The sequence below is a fragment of the Phytophthora infestans genome, genomic scaffold, assembly GCF_000142945.1.
Source record: "Phytophthora infestans T30-4 supercont1.14 genomic scaffold, whole genome shotgun sequence".
Lineage (NCBI taxonomy): Eukaryota > Oomycota > Peronosporomycetes > Peronosporales > Peronosporaceae > Phytophthora > Phytophthora infestans.
Genome location: NW_003303745.1, coordinates 1,917,490 through 1,940,020, shown reverse-complemented (window position 1 = coordinate 1,940,020; position 22,531 = coordinate 1,917,490). Strand labels below are relative to the sequence as shown.

Here is a 22,531-nt window from a genome sequence, read left to right as displayed (position 1 = left end):
ATGGTTCACTATCATTTTTGAAAGACGCCATGACAACGCCTCCATGTATTTTCTGAAGAAGAAAATAGAAACTTATTTAAAAAGTTTCTGTTTGTTTTTAAAAAGTATTTTAAGCACAAATGTTGTGCCTGGCTTTAAAAAGGTGTTTTTTTTCTTTTAAGAAAAGTTTGAGAGCTATGGAATCCAGTACTACAGTATTATTTTACACATGTACTTTTATTAGTTATTTTAGGATTCTAGTCAAACGAGCAATACATTTCGCGTCGAGTCGTACACTGTACAGAGTCTGTACTACAGACACTATAATAACATCTGTGTCGAGCGAACACAAGAATTCAATCTGATCGAAACGAGATTCGACTTTGATGCCGTTATCGAACTTGTTGTCTTCCGCTTTGGTAGCGTCCAATACAACGATGGAGAATTTCATACGTAAGTCGCGTTATGTTCCTACAATATTCGCCTCAAATTCCGGCCAACTTGCGAGCCAAACTTTGAAGGCGAAGCAGCGACAACGTTCTCGACAGCAACAGCTGCAACCCCCGACAATGACTTTGTTCCTGACTCCGATGACCGCAACTTCGTTGTAAACACGACACCGCTTGCAGTCTCCGCTCATTCACCGTCGGAAGCATGGAGCCAAAATACAGCGTGCATGAACTGTATTGTATCACATGAAGATGCGTTTGCCGACATGTACGGACGACCAGATCGGAGACCATCTCAATGCGCTCCAAGCTCATAAGCACCATGATGGTGTTGTGAAATTAGTGACGGTCAATGGGCCCCCCCCATCCTACGAGGCTATCCTTGCAGACCATCTGACTCAAAAGCATTCGAAGCGATGTCCAGTTGTTGCACTCCTTGCGGCAGTCGCTTCCATGTCATCGCGTGTACATTCGGAGCGTGGAGGACTAATCCTGAGCCCTCTCCTGCAAAGGCAAAGGAAGGTTTCCAAGGCACTGGTCGTTTTCAGTTGGAACGTACCAAATTGATACTATCAATCGGGTGAGGCATTCGTGATGCCGGCATCCCGAAGCTACGGGACCCCGCGGCAGCAAAAGTCTCGTGAAGACTTCTCCGAGTCGATGGCGGTGAACGGGGCTAGCTCCGCTTCTGTTGCAATGTTGAACGCCAGTTACAGCTACGAGAGCGGAGAGAGTAGCGCTGCGTATGAACACAACAGCCAACGCAGCGAAGAACCGTCGTGGGACGGCTACGGAAACCACCCAAGCTCAGTGCGTCGAAGACCCCCGGCTGTGGAATCCATGATGGAGTCGGCTCGACTGAGTGATAAGCGGTTGCACGAAGTGGCTGCTGCAGCAGTTTCCAGCGTCAACTGGGGCGAACTCGACATGGAATTGGCGGCAGCGAGTCTCAGTGAAAAGCACGAAAGCGTCTGGAAGCGAAAGAAATCTCCGCGAGGCTATGCGAACAGCGACGCTATGAAGCTTTTCACTCGTCTCACAGTTCGTGATCGTCGACATCAAACGCGTTGGGGTCCAAAGGGGTTCGCTGTTCTAGCTGAGGGAACGTTGCCCTGTACTGTACAGGAAATGCGTCTTGTGTTTCGTGTTGCTTCCACCGACATGTTCCGTGATATGATGCGCTGTATTTACCGTCGAGAATTTGTCGAGGGCGAGCAGTTGCGCACGATAAGGATCCAACGAAGTGCTGGCAATCCTGCGAGAGCATTCGAGAACAGAGAGTTGTCCGTCAAGACTGCGACTTTCGAGAGCGGGGGCCTGTTCTCCAAGAACGAGTCGTGGTGTTTCTTGGAGTTGCTGCACCCTCGAGACCGAGCAAAAGAAGAGCAGTCAACAAGAAGGACAGCTTCATCCACTGCGAGTGCTATCAGTGCCACGCCTCCGCCAGCTTTCACACGAACGCTCGTGTCCATCGCACGTTCCAGCGTCGTGTTGGATAACGCCCTAGCACCACCGCCACGTTCAACACCGCATGTACCAAATGTCGTCATCAATTACTCGTTCGAGGAAGATCCCAGCGGTCGAGCCACACGCGTGGTTTTCCACGGCGAGTACTTGCCCCCTGACGCTCTCGACGCATTTAAACGCGCAGGCCACGAACGACGTCTAGCACGTCTCTGGTTGCTTCGTCTGGCAGCCAGTTGCCACCGATTCCTCTTGGTTGTACGACGTCGTCGTCTTGGAATGCAAGTCATCATTAACAGCACGCGTCTTCCACTCGAGACTGTCGCTAATGTTCCTCGTTGCGCTTGTTGTCGTCGCTCGTTCTCCACATTCTTCAAGCGTACACGGAAACGCTTGTGCTGTCTGTGCGGATTCCTCGTCTGTGAAAAGTGTGCGCACGCCCAAGAGCGCGAGCATCGTGCACGTGGAGATACCCGTCCACAGATCGAACAAGTGCGTGTGTGTGAGCGCTGCCTCCTTCGCGTGGATCGAGCTCGATACACCGCAGTAACCGAGGAAGATCTCCGTCCCGCACGAGTGATCTCGGACTCTTCGTCTCCAGTTGGCCGTGCGAACAGTACTCCAGGTGGCAGTCTTCGTGGTATTGGTTCAAGACGTACTCGCCCTACACTCAAGACTCGACCGGCATCTCTCAATGATCTGCTGCTGGAAACCTTGGCCGACGCGACTGCAGGTGGAGAGGCTCAGCGCAAACGCAAAGCCAGTGTGTTGAGTGTCATGAAGGATATTGTGGACGAAGAACGTGCTCGGCGACGATCAAGCGCTGCGAGGATCCGCAGTGCGTCAGCAGGTGTGTCGAGAAGAGGTTTGCCTCTACTCGGGGAACGCGACGAAGAGACTGACGATGATGGAACAGAAGAAGCCGAGGACGAACCAGTTGACGATGTGGAGCGTCTCAAGCGAATGTGGGGCGAGACACCATGCTGGGAGGACGATTATCCGCTCGCCAACGCCGACTCGAGAAGCTACCAGATCGAGTTCCCTCAAGACCCCATGGAAGCTATCATCCCACCGATCCCATCGAACGAGTATAAGCGGCTAGAACTCATCCGTCAGCAGCAGCTGAACGAGCTTGGTGACGTACCTGAACTTGGTATTATCTGCTCGTTGGCGTCGAAAGGAGCTTGCGTGTGCTGTCAGCATGATTACTGTCGTCGACAAGGCTCAGCTTCACGTGCTGGCCTCCACTCACCCGGCAGTACCTGGTGGTATGTCGTACCCGAGAGAGCAGGGTTTCTGCGCTCAGACCATTCTCGACCCCCATCCTCTCGTATCTCGCCATGTCCAGGCCGATGTGCGCTTCAGTGCCTTGTCGAGTGTCCGCAAGATGGGGATTAACTTCTACTGCGGCTTCCCGTTGATGGGGCCAGACGGCAAGACGGTCATCGGCTCCGTGTGTTGTGCCGACCCGCAAGCTCGTGACCTCACGCGATCGCAGTACGCTGCAATGAGCAGTTTAGCCAGCACGGCTTCCCGTGTTGTTCAACGAGCTGCTGAGCATCGAGCAGTACGTGAAGGCTCCGCTGATGTCTAAACTGCTGGAGATAAAACTACTAATAAACAAGTACAAAGTGAATGATCACGTAGAAGAAATCCGTTAGCAAGTTCAAAGTCCATACGGCTGCAGACTGCACCATCCACGATCATTTCGTTTCCTGCATCTCTTAAGCGAGACACGGAAAATCAAATCTACAACAATTTAGGAAAAAAAAAACACTGAAGTTGCCAATGCCAGCCCATCGATTGCACTCATAATATTAGTCCTCTTCATCACTCGAGAACACCAAATCTTCCATCAACTCGTCGCCTGTATTGTCCATCGCTAGGCCACTTTCATGACAGACGTAGGCGTAGGCATCCTGTCCAACCGTTTGCAGCAGTGGACCCATGAAAACATCGCGGACAAGCTGCAAATCACGACCCGAGTCCAGGAAAACCGCAGCTACGAGCGCTTCGAAGACGTCAGCAAACATTTTCGGCAGCGTGTGACTGTTGCCACCATTTGGAGCATTTTTGCTCTTTGCCTTTTTCTTCGATACCCCGACAGCTTCAAACACTGGACTCAGCCCCGTGCTGGCTTCAGCTCGCGCGTACTTCCGTTCAATACCAGCGACACGGTCCATCGTCTCGCGATCGATACGAACAGCTCCAGCGAAAATGCACTCGTCCACACCAAAACAAGCCAGCGCTGTTTTGCCTAACGCGTCATTCGATACGGTCGCACTCTTCCACTGCGAAAGCGATCCAGGCAGCCACTTATCGTACATCAGAAAAGCGTAAGACAGAGTTAAATACTCGATCAAAGCGTCGCCAAGGTACTCCAGTCGCTCGTAGTCACCTTTCCATACCGTCTTCTTTTTCTTCTGAGAACGTGACATAACTTCGATGTCACCTCCAGCATTGCCATCAGCATTGCCATCAGCACCATTCGCATCCATTTGGTCAATATGCAGGACAAGCTGACCAACCGACGGGTGTGTCACAGCCTCCAGCAATAAGCGCTTATTGCGAAACGTGTACTTCAAACGCTGCTGAAGAAGCATGAGTCGTTTCGGGAGGTCTTCGAATTGTGCCACCTTGAAATTCAAACTTAATGGAAGTTCTGCTCCTCCACGCGACGTCATCGCTGCGTCGTAAAGCTCGTTGGGAAAGCAATCCGGATAAAACGGCCGCGCGAAGTTGGTAGACGGATGTTCGAGAACAGTGACACCAATCCACTTGAGAAAGTAACGAGCGCCCTTTTCTCCCTGACCAACCAGATATGCACCCGTAATTGCCTCTAGGACATCAGCGATCCACTTGGCAGGAGCCACCACGGGATCAGGCGTCTTACCCATACACGAAGGCTTCCAACATTGGAAAGGATGCTGCTCCACTTCGGCCGGGTACAACATGTAGTGGTGAAGACGAGCTGCTAGAGCGAACTGGTTGAGTCTGTCGTTGCGAATAATGTCACGACGCAGCTGCGTTAATTGCCCTTCCTGATAAATATCCTTCCGCTGCTCATACATATACCACGAGGTTTCGAGTTTTAAGAACGTATCCCCGAGGATTTCCAGCCGTTCGTAAGCAGGCTTTGTGGTCGCGTCATCCAGCAAAGTCATATCGAGTTCCAGACCGATTTTTCCCATGAGGTGCGAGATCTGACACTTGCGCTCGAACTCGTAGAGTAGCGGAACGAGTCCCATCGCATCGAAGAACCGACTTTTACTCAGACGCAGGCGAGACGTGTACTGCGGGACCAGCAAGCGCTCGTTAAACTTGGTCTTGTATTGCGCAATGCTTCCTTCGTCGTTATTGCGCTGCATGACTCGCCGAATAATGGGGACGATGGGAGGGACTTGAATGCCATATACCAACGGCTGGTCCGCGTCAGCTTCCTCGAGCTGCTGACGGGTATGCCAACGACCCAGGATCGGATTTCCTGGAGTCGACTTTCCCTTTTTCAGGTGAGTCGTCCACGACTTCTCGTCTGCCAAATACTCCTTGCGGATATCATCCACAGTGCGATCACTAATAGCCTGCACGACGTAGCTAACGTTTAAGCGATACATTGGAACGCAGATCCACTCGTCAGTTGTGTCCTTAGTGTTTCCAGTAGCACCTGTTGTCGGGAGTGGCCATAGAGGCTCAAGCAAAGGCTTCCCTATGATCTCACGTACATAATTCCAGTCCAGTGACAGTGTCGGTGGTTGCTTCGACTCATCCATCACGCTCGGCACCACCAGATACCCCTTGTCATTTTGTTCGGAGAATTCGTTCCAAACGTTGTCACTCGCAATGTCCACATCACGCACAGCGTCTTGAACTCCCATACAGGCGAGACGCATTACCACCAAATGAAAGTGCAGCACATCGTGAAGCTCCTGCTTTGTTAAAGTCAGCTCCATTGGACGCTTTGCCAGTGTTATTGGCTGGATCTCGGGCGACATGACGCCGCTTGTTGCGAAATCGTAGCGCCAGCCCGTGTTGGTATTGCCAGTATACAGCTCATTAGTCGCCAGAATAGCGTAGTGTGCTCCACTGAGGCCGTAGAAGCACATTGTTGTCGACCACTCCTCGCCTTCCTCACTACTACTGGCAGCTTCTTGTGTGAGGCTTCGGATCGGTCGCAAACTCAACTCCACAGCACTTACTGGCGGTAAGTCATACGACGATTGAGTCGACAGATCAGTAAGCTGAGCAGGCGCTTCGTCGTTCTCTCCCAGCACGATCGTATCATCTCCTGTCGCAGTACTGTCACCATTGCTACTGCTCGTTCCCATGTCATCTTTGTGAATAGTTGCCACTTGGTCGTCTAGGAGTTTGGAGCGAAAGTGTCGATCCAACAGCCCCTTCTTCAAAAGTTCTTGGCAGGCCTTGAAGGCAACAATGCCCTTTGCTTCATCCTGCGTTTCTACTTGCTGCGAATGAAGCTGCTTCTTTATACCCAAGGCGCCTGGTAGTTTCAATGTAGCCGAAAAGTGAAAACGTGAATCCGTTGCAGATGATTCCTCGTCGCCATCTTTGCTTTCGTCCCCGTTTTCGTCCATCGCAGCGTTGGCTCGCTGCTCTGCTTCGGCTTTCAGCACGTCAATTTTGTCTGTAAGCTTCGAATTGTACTTCGACAGCTTCTTTTTCGCTCTTTTCAGTGACGGTGCCATGTGCTTGACAACAGAAATGCGCCTTACGATGTACTGCGGCCGCCGGTCGTAGGTATCCAAACCAGGAAGTGTATCACAGAACTTGCTCAAACACGACACGCTGTTCGTCACGTTCAGAATCGCTCCTGTGTCTTGATGGATCAGTTCGTATGGATTCACTACAGGCTGAACCCGTTCCGGAATGACCGAGAGTCGGCTTTCAGCTTGCAGCGAGGCCAGCGTATTGTCCGCTGAGCTTGGTGTAGTAGCTTCTGTCGAAGTGGATGGAGGTTGCGGCATCTGTAGACTGCTGATCTCTAAAGAAGTAGAAGCTGGTTGAGCTATCGAGGCGTGGACTCGGTTTTCTTCTTGCTCGAGGTGAATGAACTCCTGCATCTGGCGAACGAGACCTTCGAACTTCTTGCGAGCCAGCACAGTGTCCTCCGTAATATACTTGATGAAACCTCTCGTGATATCTGCTCGCTTCCCATATTCGTACAGTTTGTTAGGCTCCAGCAACTCGTTCATTACCACAACGAGGTCACACGGCGGCGGAGCCATGCGTATCTTCTGCGATTTCTTCGCCACCGAAGTGGTCACCATGATCTTCGTCTCGTAATTGGTGAACATCTGCATCACTTTCAGAAAGGACGAAAACCGCAACGCCCCCGATATACGAGCGTTGCTACTACCGAGCATGCAGCAACTTGGAGGCAGTTTTAAACCTGCCAAGGCAGCAGTCAAATACTCAGCTACAACGCGACAGTGGCACCGTCGTTCGAGGAATACCCACGCTCGGACTTGTTTCGTTCCCGGCGAGTTGCTAAACCGGTTTCGAACGATCTCAGCTGTCTTTAATAACCGTGGCGAGGCCTCTAACACCCCACAAAGCTTCGACTGCGCTGACAGCCACGACAAAACCTTCAAGATTGGTCGAACTTTGAGCTTCGTGTCCTCATCAAGTTCAACATTACCAATATATCTCGCAATTAGCCGATCCGTCTTCACTTGTGCCGACTTGCCTTCTTTACCAGCGCTATCTTCTGCATTGCTGCACTCCATCATCTCGTCCGTGCCCTCTTCCTCACCCACCGCTCCATCTTCCGTGAAGTCGCTATCAATGCCCTCTCCCATCATCGAATCGTCGATATCAGGATCGTCTTCTTGCTGCTTGCGCTTCTTCCTGTTGTTCACGTTGTCTGGGTCGTCCACAATACACGCCTGTAAATTGGCCTGCAGCTCTAGCTCCACGAACTTCCACAAACACCACAGTCCCAAATGTTCTTTCACGACTTCAGCGTCCTGGATGAATCTGTTCACCTTGTCCTGTTTTTTGCGCTCATCGTACACTGCCGCTGAGTTCCCCAGCTCAAGCTCCATCCGAAACACATGCACCAAATCCACTTTCTTGTCGTTTGCACCCAGCAAAAAGTCCCTCACACTCGTTTCCTCTTCTTCTCTGCTCATGTCCTTGTTCTGAAACACTTCGCAATGTATCGGAGGGAAACTTGGCTCCATGGACGTTGACGACAGTACCGGCAACATGTTAAACACATGGATATGTTTAAGCAATGGGTTCGTTACCGGGTCCCAGTCCATCTTGGACGCTGGCAGCCTTGACGTCGCAAAGATCCGCAGCGTCGTGGCCGTCGGCATCTCGTCCATCAGATTCGTCAGCAGCTTGGAGAAGGACGGCAACTCTGCGTGCACTAGGTCCCAGTCTTCCGCAACCAGCAGACCAACATCTGTCAAATCCAAAATCTTTTTACGCAGCATTTCCTGCAGTATAAGCGGCGACAGGATCGCGATCTGGCCGCGTACAGTGTTCAGTGTGCTACGAGCGAATTCTGGGTCCTCCAGCCATTGGTTTGCTTTATAGCTATCGCTGCAGACCACGCGACAACCACATAGTCTCGCTAGCTGTGCTTGTAGAGCGGACCGACCCGCAGGCGATGCGGCAATTGCCAGTGCGTTAACTTGCGTATTACTTGAGGACGCAGCCTCGGACAGCAATGCGCAGCTCACGAAAGTCTTGCCCACGGGCTGAGAGCTGCTCACCAACACGCTGCGGTGACGTGCTACGGCTGCAATCTCCCGCTGATGCTCCCACAGCGCGGCGTCCATGATCATGGATGCGGAAACCGGAGTGATGTTCACTTGCGAGCCTCTAGCTTGGAATGAAAACTAGGAAAAAGAATATTCGACCACTTCAACTCGCGTCACTTGGAATTCATATGCCGTGCTCATGATTGCTTCGTTTGAAAATGACCATGGCCGCTGTTGGCGTTTCAGTGTTCACTTTTAGAGTGCAAATGGAGAAATGTCTAGCAAGAGAGTTTCTACCGTTGGAATCCAAATGCGGAGACGTCCAGCTTGGACGTCTCCGCATTTGACCTCAGTTTCCTCCTCTTGTACATGTCGTCGCTCTGCGAATTGAGATTTCGTACTCGTGGCAAGATGGTGGTGATCTCTATAAATGAGGACGTTTGTGGCGATATCACTGTTTGATTCAAACTTCGAATGCGTTGACATATATAACTGCTGCAATTCTCTAATACGGCTGGAGCAGCACGCACGCTGACTACCGGTAATGCATCATGATACATGGACAGTAGTTCGTATCGGCGACACATCGTAGGCCCCACCGAGTACTCTTTTGGGGAACCGCTATCACATACTTCTATGAAGGAGTTTGTGATACACAATGCGATACATAGGAAACCTTATGTTCTATAGTTAACCCGGTACTGTACATGTACAGCGTTGACGCACTCTGTTGAAGCCGTCCGAATTCTCAAGTGGAAGCAGAGCGTCCGATGACGCGGCTTCGCTTCTAGGCGGTAGAAGAACCCTCCCACCACCACGTCACAGAATTCGTTTGCGCATGAGGTTTCTTGCGGTGCGTTCACGATTGGAAGTGGCATCCAAACGGGAGCACGCATAACTTATGACTTGACTTGATCCGAATTTCTTAAGCAACGTTTTGTACCCAATTTTTTCAGCCCCGATTATGTAATTTAAAAGGTACCCACAAAGTATTCTCAGAAAACTTCTTCTGGCTGTTGCACGTAGCATTCGCGAAGCATTCTAGATTTAGTGTGGTCAACACCACGAAACGTTCAATATGGTGGACCAAAGTTCAAATGCGAGACATAGATTTGCAGAGCCGAAAAAACTGCCGGAAACTCGGTTTTTGAATGGCGCTCTAAAACGAATCTGATGCTCACCTCAATTCTCAATTCGCCTCCTTCCACGTACGACAGCTCCGTTGTGTGCTGTCCTGCGTGACTGAGTCTAAAGCCTCTTGCCCCGCGCCTTCTGCCTGTTCACCCCATGCCCAGTCCGCCTTCGCGCTGCTCTTACGACCGCCCCCCATTGGACCCGAAACAGCAACAGCAGCGCGAACAAAACCCGCCAGATGACCAGCGAGACGTCGAGGCACCATCAGCCAGAGCCACCGCAGCGGCTTTTGCCATGCGCAAGCAATGGGATGCGAAGGCTGCATCCTTTCAGCGTGGGATCGAACACGTGCAGCAGTGCCACGCCGGTGATGCGTGCGGCAGCTCGCTCTGCCACTCTACGCGTCGGTTGATGAAGACCTACGTGACGCACCCGTGCCCCAAGAAGAGCAACAACAACAATAACAACGGCGAAAGCTCCGTGGACTGTCGCGTGTGCAAGCTCTGGGACTTCCTCATGGCCAACAAGCAGCCACTGCCCAGGCTACAGCGAGCACTGGCGCAACAGGGAGGACTCAGCTGCGGCTCGGCGCTAGTCCAGCCGCGTCGACTGATGCGTCCTAGTGTCCTGCACCGCCGGATCTCCACTGCGCAACAAGAAGCGCAGAACATGACACGCCGCTTCTAAGTTGGTCCACGACAAGTGAGAAATAAAATCGAGAACGGAGAGATGGATACTCAGCTTCTCGCCATTTTCGACTGCTACAGGAGCGGCGCATCGTCTAAATGGGCAGGGAGGAGGAGCCATGGGAAAGCTCACAGTGATAAAAGCGTCTACTAAATGGGTCTCCGAGCGTTTTCTCCACGAGTTGCACTGAGTTCTATAGACCGAGTTCCTTGAATCTACAGTGGTCACCAAACATAGGTTGAATAGGTTAGTTGAGTTAGAAAAAATATCTGAGTAGCATAGTAAATCGCAACCAAATACAGTGGCCTCCAAGAGAAATGTACCTCTTCTGCTGTTGCTCAGCCAGTTTCGCTAGTGCCTTTTCGAACTGGTCGTTGTCGTGGTAGTACATGAGCGCAGCTTGGAAGGCGCGCAAGTCCAGCTGGAACTTCTTGCAGATCTCCTCAGTCATCTTGCCAGACGCCTTGATGTACTGCTGCGAGAGCTGACTGCGGAACTCTGCGTCCGCCAGCTTCTGCTTCCGGAGAGACGTGGCAATCTTCTCCATCTCCGCTGTCAGTGACGGGATCAGCTCCTCCATGACGCGAATCACCGTCGTGACTTCAATGTCGGGCTTCTCGTCCGGCACCATCTACCGTAAAATACACACTCAAGAGCATCAGAGAGCAGAACCCAACCTAACTAAGCAATACTCTGACCTACCCAAGCCGACTTGGCTCCAGGAATAAGCGGCTCGCGCGAGCCCGTGACTTTCCATCGCAACCGTCCGAGCTTTCGCACAAAGTCATCGATAGTTTCCGCCTCAGCTACTGTGATCTTGCCGTCGGGGCCTCCACCGCGCAGTGTGCCCGTGACGAGCTGCTGCATGGCCTCCTGCACCTGTTCCTTGGTCACGTAATTGTTGCGGAAAACGGCGTCCTGCACCTTCTCGAGCGTGGACTCGAAGACAATACTCATATTGAGTGCACGCTGCTCAGGTGACAGCATGAGTTTGCCACCGTTTGTCTTCTTCTCCTTCTCCACGCTTCGCTCCAAGTCCTCTAGCATGCGAGCAGCGAACACGCTCATATTCTGATCGATCTGCTCGTACAGACGCAGTAGAGCAGTCACATTCTGAATCGGATTTACTATGTAGCCGCCTTCAACTTCCTGGCTCTTCTTCTGATCGTTCTGAGCCTCGATATCCAGCGCTACAGCTAAAGCCACTGCTCCACCAACCAACGCCACGTTCATACGCCTCGCTTGGCTCGTAGAGGCCACACTTAAGCCAGAAAAAGCAGCGGTCTGCATAGCAGTCGTGTGCACATTACTACCGCTAGCTCCATTGCCAGTCAGCGGCCTCACCGCACGCAGCACGCGTCGCAACGCCGTCTCCACTTTGCGTGCACTCATGTGTGGCCAATACAATCTGTCCAAAAATTGTTTGGTGTATACAAATTAAAGTGTAGCTGTGTATACAGTTGTCTTTTATCCGGTATTATACGGACGCACCACCCAAGTGATCACAATAGGGAGTTAAAGCATCAACACCTTTTGGACGACATGAGCGCGCTGTTGCTGGGCACGGAGCCCGTTACCGAAGTGAAACTGCACCCTGTGGTGGTGTTGCAGGTGTTGGACCGCTCTCTGCGTCGTGCTGAGAACCAGGAGCGCGTGATTGGCACGCTGTTGGGCCGCGTGGAGGGCGGCGTGGCTGAAGTCACAAACTCGTTCGCTGTGCCGCACCTGGAGAATGGCGACGAGGTGGCAGTGGGCCGCGACTTCCACACACACATGTATGAGCTGCACCAGCGCGTGAACGAGGGTGAAGTTGTTGTAGGATGGTACGCGGCGGGCCCGAACCGCCTGGACGACCACTCGGCGCTTATCCACCAGTTCTACAACTCCGTTTGCGAGCTGCCCGTGCACCTGGTGGTGGACACAAGTCTTCAAAACGACAAGCTGGACGTGTCGGCTTACGTTTCCGCCCCGCTCGAGGTCGTGGACACGGCACTTGTCAACCAGTTCAAGCAGATCCCCGTGACGCAGAAGGTCTCGGAGCCTGAGGCCATCGCACGTATGTCTTCGTGATATTTATGGGATTATTTCTCGATATTAACGATGTTTTCTGTGACAATAGTCAACGCTATGGCCCCTAAGGACGGAGAGAACAAGGCCGTGGCGCTCCCTAAGGAGCTCGAGGCGCTGGAGGAGACCATGGAGCAGCTCTACAAGTGCATCGACGGTGCCAGCTTGTTCGTGGGCGACGTCGTTGCTGGCAAGCAGACGGCAGACGCCAAGCTCGGACGCGAGATCGCCGACGCCCTGGCAGCAATCCCAATGCTGCGCGAGGAACAGTTCGACCAGCTGTTCAACACGGGACTGCAGGACCTGCTCATGGTGTCGTACCTGTCTGGACTCACGCAGGCGCAGCTGTCCATGGCTGAGAAGCTCATCAACACCTAACTTGTCGATGCTCGGACTGTACTGTTGGACCTGTACTTGGGTAGTTTTTAGTAAGCGCGAACAGGTGGCTGCATTTTGCTTTTTATTCCCGTGTGCGCCCCTGCCTGTTTGTTTGTGACTCTTCATGTCTTCACAGACCTCAAATGGCGAGTAAAGCGTCGTCCGAGCACGTATCTTCGCCCAGTTCGTCCGGGTTTGACGAAGAATCCTTCGGGTCTGACGCTGCGTCGGAGGCTGACGTATACTCGACAGACTCGGAGCTCAACACTGTTCAAAGTGCTCGAGCGACGCGCGTGTCTCGCCGTCGATGGCGGAGATCTCAGTCACAGGTGCTGAGCACAAATACTCTGTTACCGACTGCCGAGCCAGCGTCGACGTCGCTATGGACGACGCGAGAGAAACAGTTCGAGAAGTTCCGCTCCAGTCTGCTGTGCATGCCTGTCCCTGACGGAGTCTCTCGCATTGAGAAGGCAAAAGGGTACTCTCTTCACGTCATGTCGGTGCTGAATTGGGTACTCCCAGACTCCATTCTACACACGTCTGCGATCCCAGCAGCCAGTGGCAACAACGAGAGCGAAGACGACGAAGAAGAAGAGGAAGAGCCTCTTATCACTTTGGGTGTGCACGTGAGTTTGTTCCACGCTGTGTCCAAGCGCTTCTTCGGCAACACGTGGGTGAGTCCGGAGCTGGCAGTCGATCCGTTCCAGATCAAACAGGCCAAACACCCAAAGGACGGCACTCTGCGCTATGTGATCGAGAACGCGCCGTTGAACTTCCGCGCATACTTCCTCTCCGACATCATTGACGCCGACTGCGTTGGAGTATTGGAACTCGTCGCTTACGAGAAAGATCCAGACTCCAAGGCCACAGTCCGAGTGGTGGGCTGCGGCTGGACGTTGCTGCCTCTCTTCGCTCGTCAACAACCAGTACAGTCTGGTACCAAGGACGAGCCTAACTCCGTCCCGTCCGCCTTCTCGATGAACTCAAGCGGAGACTCCGTTAGTGTGTTTACTGGCAGTCCTCGCGCGTTATGGGAGCTCCATCCGGATGCTTGGAGCGCTCAGGAGAAGCACGAAGGCAGCAAGTTTTACTACCAGATCGTGCAGTACGAACCCATGCTTTCCATCGCCATGTTTCTACGGAAGAACGAGCTCGTGGGTGCTTTGGATCCGATCCCAGGCTTGAAGGATGGCAACTTGGCTAACATCGACATGGGGAAGAACCCCAAGATGCTACTGCAAGAGGAGAACGACACGACGTATGAAGAAACGTTGGAGTCGTTCGTGAAGATCGCGTCGCTTGTGCCAAAGTCGGTGCAGATCGAAGAACCGTTCGAGCTGCATGTGGTCGCTACTCGCGTGGCTATCAACTTACGCGACGAGATCGAGGCCAATCTCGTCTCTCGGTTGAGGATCAGTCGTACGGCCATCCACGAAGGAGCTACCAGTGTCGAAGGAGAGATCTCGGCGCGAGTACTGAAGATCGCGCTTCACAATGGCCGGTGCTTTCGGACTCGACAGTTTATGATACCGCTCAAAGCCGACCCGAACGGAGGAGACACACTCTTCTGTGTTCGCAATCACTCCAAGCTTCGAGGCTTTGTCTTCCACCCGAACATGGCGATTGTAGTTGTGCTGCAGTACACGGTGCACTTCCGACTCATCTGGTCCGCCAAGCTGAAGCAGCAAGCGCTTGAGGCGAAGAAGCCTCTTCCACCGGATGAAGACGTGGTCTTAGTGACGATGGGAGCGCGTGCACTGGTGCCTAGTGACGGAAAGAAGCTCTATCTGTACGACAAGCATCATCACGCGACTGCTGCTACTGTCGAACCCTTGGCCACTCTGGGAGGCGTGCTGCTGCAAGAACAAGAGGACCGTCGTCGCGTTCTCCACGTCGATCTTCTGTCTGGAGCTGCTTGTCGTCCTTACTCGGATAACACGTTGTATACCCCGCCAGACCAAGTGACGAGGTCACTTCAGAACCGCGAGGTGTCACTCAAAGATTCGTTCGCTTTCTGCGACCTGAAGATCACGATTGATGAGGAAGTTCCTGCTACCGGTCAGCCGATCGAAGAGACTACATCTCTACTGTCACCTGAGACGCTCAAACCAGAGAGTAACCAGACCGAGGACGACGAGTATGCTGCAGACCAATGGGCTAGAAAGCTGCTGGGTAAGGCGAACGACAACCCACTGCTGGCTCAGACACTCAACGCGTTAGCTACATCTAACCAGGAGAAACCAGATGATCAACGTCCAAAGACTCCGTCACCCAAGAAGAAGAAACCGAAAGAACGTCCTGCTGAGCCAACGACTGTAGTCCCTGAGGCCCCTACGTCCGAACTCAGTCGCGCGTCAAAGACTCTTTTGACTCGGTACGGATACATGGAACCTCACGATAAACCGCCAATGTCTCCAACGAACCAGACAACTCACGATAAACGCAAGAAAGCAAAGAAGATCGAACTCATCGCCAAGTCTGTCGAGACAGAGGTGAACGACCCGTTCAAGGCGAACGAGATCCGATTCCATTTCGCAGCGTATCGAGCGTGCAGTCCTGGCGCCCACCTGACGGAAGGAATGACGTGTAGCCCCGCTCCGTCTCGAGTGTATTTCACCTTCCAGTTCTACAATTTCCCACCTACACGAACCGAGTCTCTACGACTGAGTAAAGCTTTCGACAATGGAGCAGGCGGAGAGATCCAAACGTTCCTATTGATGCGAGACACCTCAGCTAATAAACCGGCACAAGCGATCCAGCTCGACGTGGACACTACCGCGACAGGGAATCCGCTGGAGACTCGCCGCTTTGCCGAATACTTAAAGTGGAACAACCTGTACGTGGATGTATGGGATGCAGACAGTCTTTTCCAGCTCGGGACGTTCGCGATTCCACTCCACGAACTGCTGCGGCAAGGGAAAAACGTCAAGAAATTCCAAGCGGAAGTGGCGATTTCTCCTCCGCTTGGCGGTACAATGGCATCGGATCATTGTGGAGGTGACGAAGGTGCAGTCTGCTCCGTTCCTGACACGAAGCGTACAGTGGAGGGAGAGAACATTGGGAGGATTCAACTGCTAATGAGTAGCTATGGGTTGAAGGGAGAGCACTACATCGATCAACACGCGTTGAACCAGACGAGTGCAGCAGGGCAGCCGTCTCCGACTGAAGCTCAGCCTCGAAAACCCAAGCACCGCGTTCGTGCTCGTCCGCTGGTTGAATCCAACGCTGAGCTCTATCGTCTTCTGTCTCAGGAAGGTTTCTATGGGGAACGCATCGCTAAAGATCTTCGGGAGCGGAAGGAGCCTCAAACTCGTCAACGACAGAATTTCAGCGACACTAACACGCTCACACCAAAGGAGATTGCTATTCTGTGCGAGTTGTTCGGGTCGCGTAAGTCTAAAGGCAGTGAGGGGGTGCAGTCAACTGGAGTCCGTCCTACTCGGATCCAGTGCGACGTGGAGAGTAAAACCGGGCTGCTAGCTCTACTGTCGCTACGACCGCCAGAAACTGTGGCCTATACGGCAGTTCCGGGGTCTAAAGCAGTAGAAAAGCAGCCGGTAGCTGCTCGGGAAAGTGTCCAGTCTAAGCCTGAAGAGCAGAAACAACAGCCCCATACGTCTGCTTCGGACCATGCTCAACGCTTGAAACGAGTGATGGCGATTGCGACGAAGAACCACCTCGCACTGGCGGATGCGTTCGCACTCTTCGACGTCAATAAAGACGGCGTGTTGTCTCGAGATGAGTTTATCAAGGCCTTGCGATCACTGGGAACAGTGTTTGACGATCTCTCAGACGAAGATTTGGGTCTTCTTGCAGATTTACTGGACACGAACAAGGACGGCCAGATCGCGTATCGAGAGTTTAGAAACTTTGTCAGGGAGCCAACTCGAATGTCGAGAACCGAATGGCGCGACCATATTAAGCGCATTATTGTGCGAGCGATGGACAAAGGGATCCGCGTCCACCACGTATTCGCTGAGATTGACACCTCGGGAGACGGCAAACTGTCGTATGACGAGTTCGAACGTGGTCTTGAGCAACTGGGAATATGTACGGATAATGACAAAGCAGGTGTGCGAGAGTTGTTGCAGGAACTGGATAAAGATCAGGACGGTACGATCTCTTATTCAGAGTTCTTGGAGTCGCTAGGAGTCTCGATCGAAGACAACAAGACAGAGGTGGTTAAAGAGACCGTCACGGACATTACTGAAGACGTTCGCAAGATTCTAGGGCGTCTGACGAAGAAAGGGATCGGCTTTGAGGAGGTGTTTGTGCACTTCGATACTGACAGGAACGGTACTTTGTCTGTGGAGGAGTTTACGGACGCTCTTAACCGGTTACTGCAGCTTGACGAAGCTGATGGCGACACTCTGAAGAGATTCGAGCGAGATGCCGTGGAGATTTATGTGAAATCGATCAATGCAGACGGCGATACGAAGATCGATTACCGAGAATTCCTGACGGCGTGTGGCGTGTCTAGCGAGGAGATGCGACAAGAAGCCGCGAGTTTCCAGCAAGCAGCAAGAGAGAGAGCCAACCGGAAGCTCATCAAGCTGATCGTTCGTGCTTGTGCTAGTGGAATGACAATCCAGGAGGTGTTCGACCAGTTTGACTCGAATTCGGATGGTACTGTCTCCCTTACGGAGTACCAGAGAACGATGGAGAAACTCTTCCTTGGTCAAGGGATGACTGCAGAAGACGCTGCGCTAATTGCTGCTCGGTTTGATACGAATCGAGATGGAGTGATCTCTCGACGTGAATTCCAAGACTTTGGAGCCGAACTCCGAGCGAAGCAACAGTCTCTGTCCGATATTTTCCTTCCTCACTTGGATAAACTGGCTGCACTTGATCCCTCCAAGTTGGCAGCACACAAGTGGACGTCGTTTTGTCGGGTGAAACTCGGGTTATCTCCTCGAATACTTAGCACGGAGGTGGTGCCCTTGCTGTCGTACTTTGGATTTGTGGATGAGGATAATCAAGTGGATACCCAGGAGCTGTGCGCTCTGTGCAGAACGATCCAATCTGCCACGTCATCAGCCAAGACTTCAGAAAAAGAAGCTGCCAAGGAGCGACTTCGGAGGCTGTTAGAGAAAGCGAAAGAGCAAGGGGTTGACTTGAAAAAGAGTTTTGCTCATTTCGACGCTAACGGGGACGGTGAAATTACTCGTGCTGAGCTGAAGCGTGGTTTAGTGGCTCTTGGGTGCTTTAAAGACATGGAGGAGGCTGACTTTGACTTGCTGTTGGAGCAACTGGACGAGGATGGCAGTGGCAAGGTCGATTTCAGCGAGTTCCGAGAGTTAATGGAGGATCAAGAGGGTGGAGTGGGAGACGTGGAGGACCAGGAAGAGCTGATGACCAAACTCAAAGCGTTGATGGAACAGGCCGTTGCAAAGGGGGTCTCTATCGACGCGTGCTTCGCTCATTTCGACAAGGATGGGGACGGGAATATCAAGACGGAGGAGTTTGTGACTGCTATGACGGAGCTGGGCTTTGCAGCGGATAAGTCTGTGATTTGTGGCGTTCTCAAGCTCCTCGATCGCAATGAAAGCGGAACTATTTCGCTCTCGGAGTTCAAGCAGCTCTTCCCGTCCAGTGCGACGTCTTCAGAGGAGAAGGTCGATGCGAAACAGCCTGAACAAGCGTCTGCGGAGTCTGAAGCTGCTGGTGACAGGAAATCTTCGTCGACTGCGGACCAGACGACGGGGATAAAGCTGCAAAAGCTGCTGCTGAGTGCTGAGGCGAGTGGAGTTGACGTCAAGAAGTGCTTTGCGCATTTCGACAGTGACAACAGCGGAGTCATTACGAAAGAGGAGTTCGTCAACGCTATGAAGCAGCTCCCCGGGTTTGAGAACGTTCCGGATGAAGAAACGTTGGAGATTGTCAAGAAACTCGACGAGGATGAAAGCGGAAGTGTGTCGCTAGAGGAATTTGAAGCGTTTTTGAGGAACCCAGCGCCCTCGTCCAGCAGTCGGGAGGTTGACGTCGATACCACGGAACCAGTTCCACGGACTCCAGAGAGCGACGCGCTAGCTGATGATACCGTCGAGGCTGGTAAATCTGCTGAAGCCACTTCAGTGGATGACAGCGAACAAGCTAAAGACACGATTGATGATGTCTTTCAAACGGAAGGAGGGGGAGATGAATCGGTACCTGTAGCAATGGAACCTCTCAGCAATGTCATGGACCCACAGGTAATTACACCAGAGGGGACTGAAAGACCACGAGATACCACGAAAGAACCATCCGATCCATCGTCTATCACCAGTGAAGAAAGTGTCAAGGGCCAGCAGGATCCTACGATAAAGAGCTCGGAGCCCCAGCAACCGACAGCTAAACCATCGGAGTATCCAGTGAACCGCTCGTCTTCATTCGGCGAAGGTAAAGCTCCGAGCTCTGGAGCCCCATTCCGGCGGACAAACACAGAGTCGAAGGCTGTAGCTGGTGTGAAGGGGGCTGAGGCTCGCCGGCAAGGACCTTTCGCTGCAGTTAGAGCAGCCACGAAGGCTGAAATGGGTGCATCGACAAGCAAGCTGGAAGATGACTCTGCAGTCAAGAGTTCGCTGAGCAAGGAGGCTTCGGACGGGCTGGCGCAACTGAAAAAGCTGCTTCAAACTGCGTCCGCAAAGGGCGTCTCCATCCAGCAGTCCTTCAATCATTTCGACAAGGAAGCCAACGAGTTTGTTGCATACGATGAATTCGTGACAGGACTACGGGAACTGGGCACCGACTTCGCCAATCTTTCGGTTGAGGACGTCGTCGCAATGGCCAAGTCGCTGGACTGTAAGCAACAGAATGGACTTCGTGTCGAAGACTTTGCTTCTTTTTTACAGACACCAACACTGGAAGGAGACGCTCCTACAGGTGCAGAGCAAGCAGTAAAGCCCACTGACACGCAGGAGACCCCACTTCCTACGAGCTCACATCCGCATCCGCTTCGTCGCACTGATTCAGCTCGGGTACCAGCAAAGAAGCCCCCGAGACCAGCGTCCGGCGCTCAAAGTGCTCGAGCAGCAGAAGACTCGCCTTCAACTATCGTCCAAGACAAACCAGAGAAGACCAAGTCAATGGAGAAGGTCAAAAGCGCCAAAGAACCAGCGGTTAGTACTGCAAATCAAGCTCCGAAAGACGCTAATGAAAATGTCGAGATAACTCCAGTGGAAGTTACTCCAGGAGTCCAGCAACATCGGACAACAGTAGCAGCAAGTCTCGACTGTAACTACGCATTTAACAGCAACCCCGAGATTCGCGCGGTCGAGCTGAAGTTGCGTCAAACTGCTCTTGAAGCGTATCAGCGTGGTATCTTACCGCTGCGTGTAGTCTCCAAATTCCTGGAAGATGCCGACGATCGTCGTGGTCAAGTACCTGGTCGGGAACACAGGCGCAAAAGGAAGAGCGAACTGCTGCGAGTGGAGTTTCTTCAGGTTTTAATGGAGCTTGGCTTCACGTTACTGTCGGATCGAGACGAAGAGCACGAAAGCCTCAGCGAAGGAGGAATGCCCACGCCTATAACGAGGATGAACGATCACTTGTATGCTCGACAACTGGAACGTCTGTCACGCTACAGACAACACGTTAAAAGTGACGAGGCCAAAGCCCACAAGCAACTAGTTCGTGCTGTTGCAAAGACCAAGAAACGCCAGCAACACGGCAACCAGCAAGCAGAAGAAAGTCTCCGCCGCTTCGAGGACGAGAAGAACCAGTTGCTGCGTGTCTTGTCGTACTACCGTGACGGTCACAAGAAGTCGCTCGTGTATTCTCTGCTGCGCCAACAAGTGACCACGTCGCTCACTTTGTTCCCGTCCTTCGGCGATCTCTTGTTCTTCGAGCTGCCGTTCACCAATCCGTACAACCACAACGATCGCTTCCGACTTGAGCTTCTGCTTCCTTCCTCCAGAGAGATCGCAGTGGTCTTGGATCTAGAGATCGTGCGTAATAGTGAGGAGTGGGCGTTCTATCGAGAAAACCTGCCGCTTTCTTACGGCTTCATCACTTCAAACGCTCACATCGAAGACGAAATGATCGACGACCACAACGAAGTCGTCATGGAGTCCCACGACCAGCTCCATCTCCCCATGCGTCTACGTTGGCTTGACACCGGCATGGAGGGGAAGAAGTCGAAGATCCCAGTGTCCGTCGTGGTCAAAAGCTGCTCACACGGACACACTGTAGCTCTGTTCAACATGGAGCTGCGCCCACAGCCGTTTGTCTGTCACCGCGTGTTGCGCTTTTCCCATCCAGCGTCGTCGATCTGGCGCTGGAAACTGAGATACCCGAAAGGCAAGTTCGTCGTGTGCATGGATCCCAGTGTAGCGATGGAATTACTACGCAGTGGTGACGACCAAGCCAGCAACAGTGGTCTTGTGAGCTTCAAGTGTCGAGTAGGGGACTACCCAGCACTCGAAACCTTCTTTGTTGTCTTGTACGACGACGTGTACTACGCGCGGGTGTTTGAAGTGTGGCAGATCCGTATCCAGTCCAAACTTCGGGTTGACGTGCAGGCAGTTCTAGGCCAAAGTGTGCGCCATGAACTCGTCATCAAAGGGGACGGAGGCCCATCTGGTCATAAGCGTCACGTCATGTGCTTCACGCCCATGCAGCACCGCGAGTTCGTGCAGTTCCGACCAGCTCAAGTGTTTACGTTGATGCCGCAAGCCTTCAATCGCATCGAGTTTGCCTTCTGTGCGGTCGAGAATGGAGCTGACACGCAGATGGTAATGCTAGTGAACCTCGTGGACGTGGAGACCCACGAGCTCGTAGGGGCTTGGAGTGTTCACGTGACGCTTGCGTTGCCTGTCATTACTAAGACGTACGACCTGCGACTGCCAGTGGGTCGAGCTGCACAGAAGAAAATCTCGTACTCGAATCCCTGGGATCAGCCACAGACCATCATGCTGCGCTCCAGTGCACCCAAGCTGCTAGTGCCGCGCGAGCCTGTGCTACAGCTGCCTAGTAATGGCCAAGCCTTCTTGAGACTTGCCTTTGCTGCCCGTAATCTCTCGGAATCAGCGTCCCAGGACATCTACTTGTTCATCAACGACAAGCGGACAGATCAGAACGAAGAGTGTTTGCTCTTCCAGGTTACCTACCATTGAGCCATGATAGATTTCGCTGCATGTTCCTCGTTAAGATCCACTTCAACGTCCTCATTTTTCCACGGTGGACGACGCCCAATGATACTGTTGCCCTCAGGACGCCTAGTCGCGATAGCACAGTGGTGCCACCCGATGTCAGAGCATTACTTGCTAAACAAACACATCTGAAATGCAGCCATGCCAGACACTCACATGGCTACATTAAGCCAGCATTCAGTCGCAAGGATTCGCGGCGCGACTAATAGTGACCGTTAATCGAGCGGAGACCAACCATTATTCTGCTTTGGATGAAGCGTGGCATTCAATCTTTACTTCGATTAAATGAGGCCAAGTGTCGTTCACCCTGGAACATTGTTGGTCTGTTGAACTTTAGTCCGCCCCAGCCTATAACATTTCCCCTACTGTTTACCCTTTCACTTCTCCGCATGTCTTCACCTCTTCGCTGCAAATTCTCGTTGCTACGAATGCGACGGCCAAGTGGCACTTGAAGTGCACATGTGTGCAAACAGACGACTAACATGTAGGAAAGTCTCAAGTGATGGACGATTCGACA

At 52.6% G+C, this 22,531-nt stretch overlaps 6 protein-coding genes across 6 annotated transcripts; 4 read left to right on the top strand and 2 right to left on the bottom strand.

The window, feature by feature from the left end:
- Positions 1–1,124: 1,124 nt before the first annotated feature.
- On the top strand, positions 1,125–3,486 carry PITG_09293 (GAF domain-containing protein; the record flags this gene model as incomplete). The annotated part of the gene is made up of 3 exons (XM_002903532.1): positions 1,125–1,204; positions 1,250–3,032; positions 3,073–3,486. 3 exons carry the CDS (start codon positions 1,125–1,127, stop codon positions 3,484–3,486), a joined length of 2,277 nt encoding a protein of 758 aa, XP_002903578.1.
- Positions 3,487–3,709: 223 nt separating this feature from the next.
- PITG_09292 (Dicer-like 1 (DCL1)) lies at positions 3,710–8,704 on the bottom strand (the record flags this gene model as incomplete). The annotated part of the gene is made up of 1 exon (XM_002903531.1): positions 3,710–8,704. The coding sequence occupies one exon, from the start codon at positions 8,702–8,704 to the stop codon at positions 3,710–3,712; it is 4,995 nt and encodes a 1,664-aa protein (XP_002903577.1).
- A 1,133-nt stretch (positions 8,705–9,837) lies between these two features.
- Positions 9,838–10,441, top strand: PITG_09291 (uncharacterized protein; the record flags this gene model as incomplete). Its single annotated transcript, XM_002903530.1, has 1 exon — positions 9,838–10,441. The coding sequence occupies one exon, from the start codon at positions 9,908–9,910 to the stop codon at positions 10,439–10,441; it is 534 nt and encodes a 177-aa protein (XP_002903576.1).
- Positions 10,442–10,697: 256 nt separating this feature from the next.
- Positions 10,698–11,834, bottom strand: PITG_09290 (uncharacterized protein; the record flags this gene model as incomplete). Its single annotated transcript, XM_002903529.1, has 3 exons — positions 10,698–10,710; positions 10,765–11,072; positions 11,144–11,834. 3 exons carry the CDS (start codon positions 11,672–11,674, stop codon positions 10,698–10,700), a joined length of 852 nt encoding a protein of 283 aa, XP_002903575.1.
- A 119-nt stretch (positions 11,835–11,953) lies between these two features.
- Positions 11,954–12,970, top strand: PITG_09289 (eukaryotic translation initiation factor 3 subunit F, putative; the record flags this gene model as incomplete). The annotated part of the gene is made up of 2 exons (XM_002903528.1): positions 11,954–12,497; positions 12,561–12,970. 2 exons carry the CDS (start codon positions 11,984–11,986, stop codon positions 12,884–12,886), a joined length of 840 nt encoding a protein of 279 aa, XP_002903574.1.
- A 350-nt stretch (positions 12,971–13,320) lies between these two features.
- On the top strand, positions 13,321–21,978 carry PITG_09288 (nephrocystin-4-like protein; the record flags this gene model as incomplete). The annotated part of the gene is made up of 11 exons (XM_002903527.1): positions 13,321–14,944; positions 14,999–15,967; positions 16,055–16,395; positions 16,483–16,736; positions 17,811–17,891; positions 17,967–18,151; positions 18,233–18,473; positions 18,618–18,821; positions 19,443–19,687; positions 19,838–19,885; positions 20,084–21,978. 11 exons carry the CDS (start codon positions 13,321–13,323, stop codon positions 21,976–21,978), a joined length of 6,087 nt encoding a protein of 2,028 aa, XP_002903573.1.
- Between the last annotated feature and the right edge of the window lie 553 nt (positions 21,979–22,531).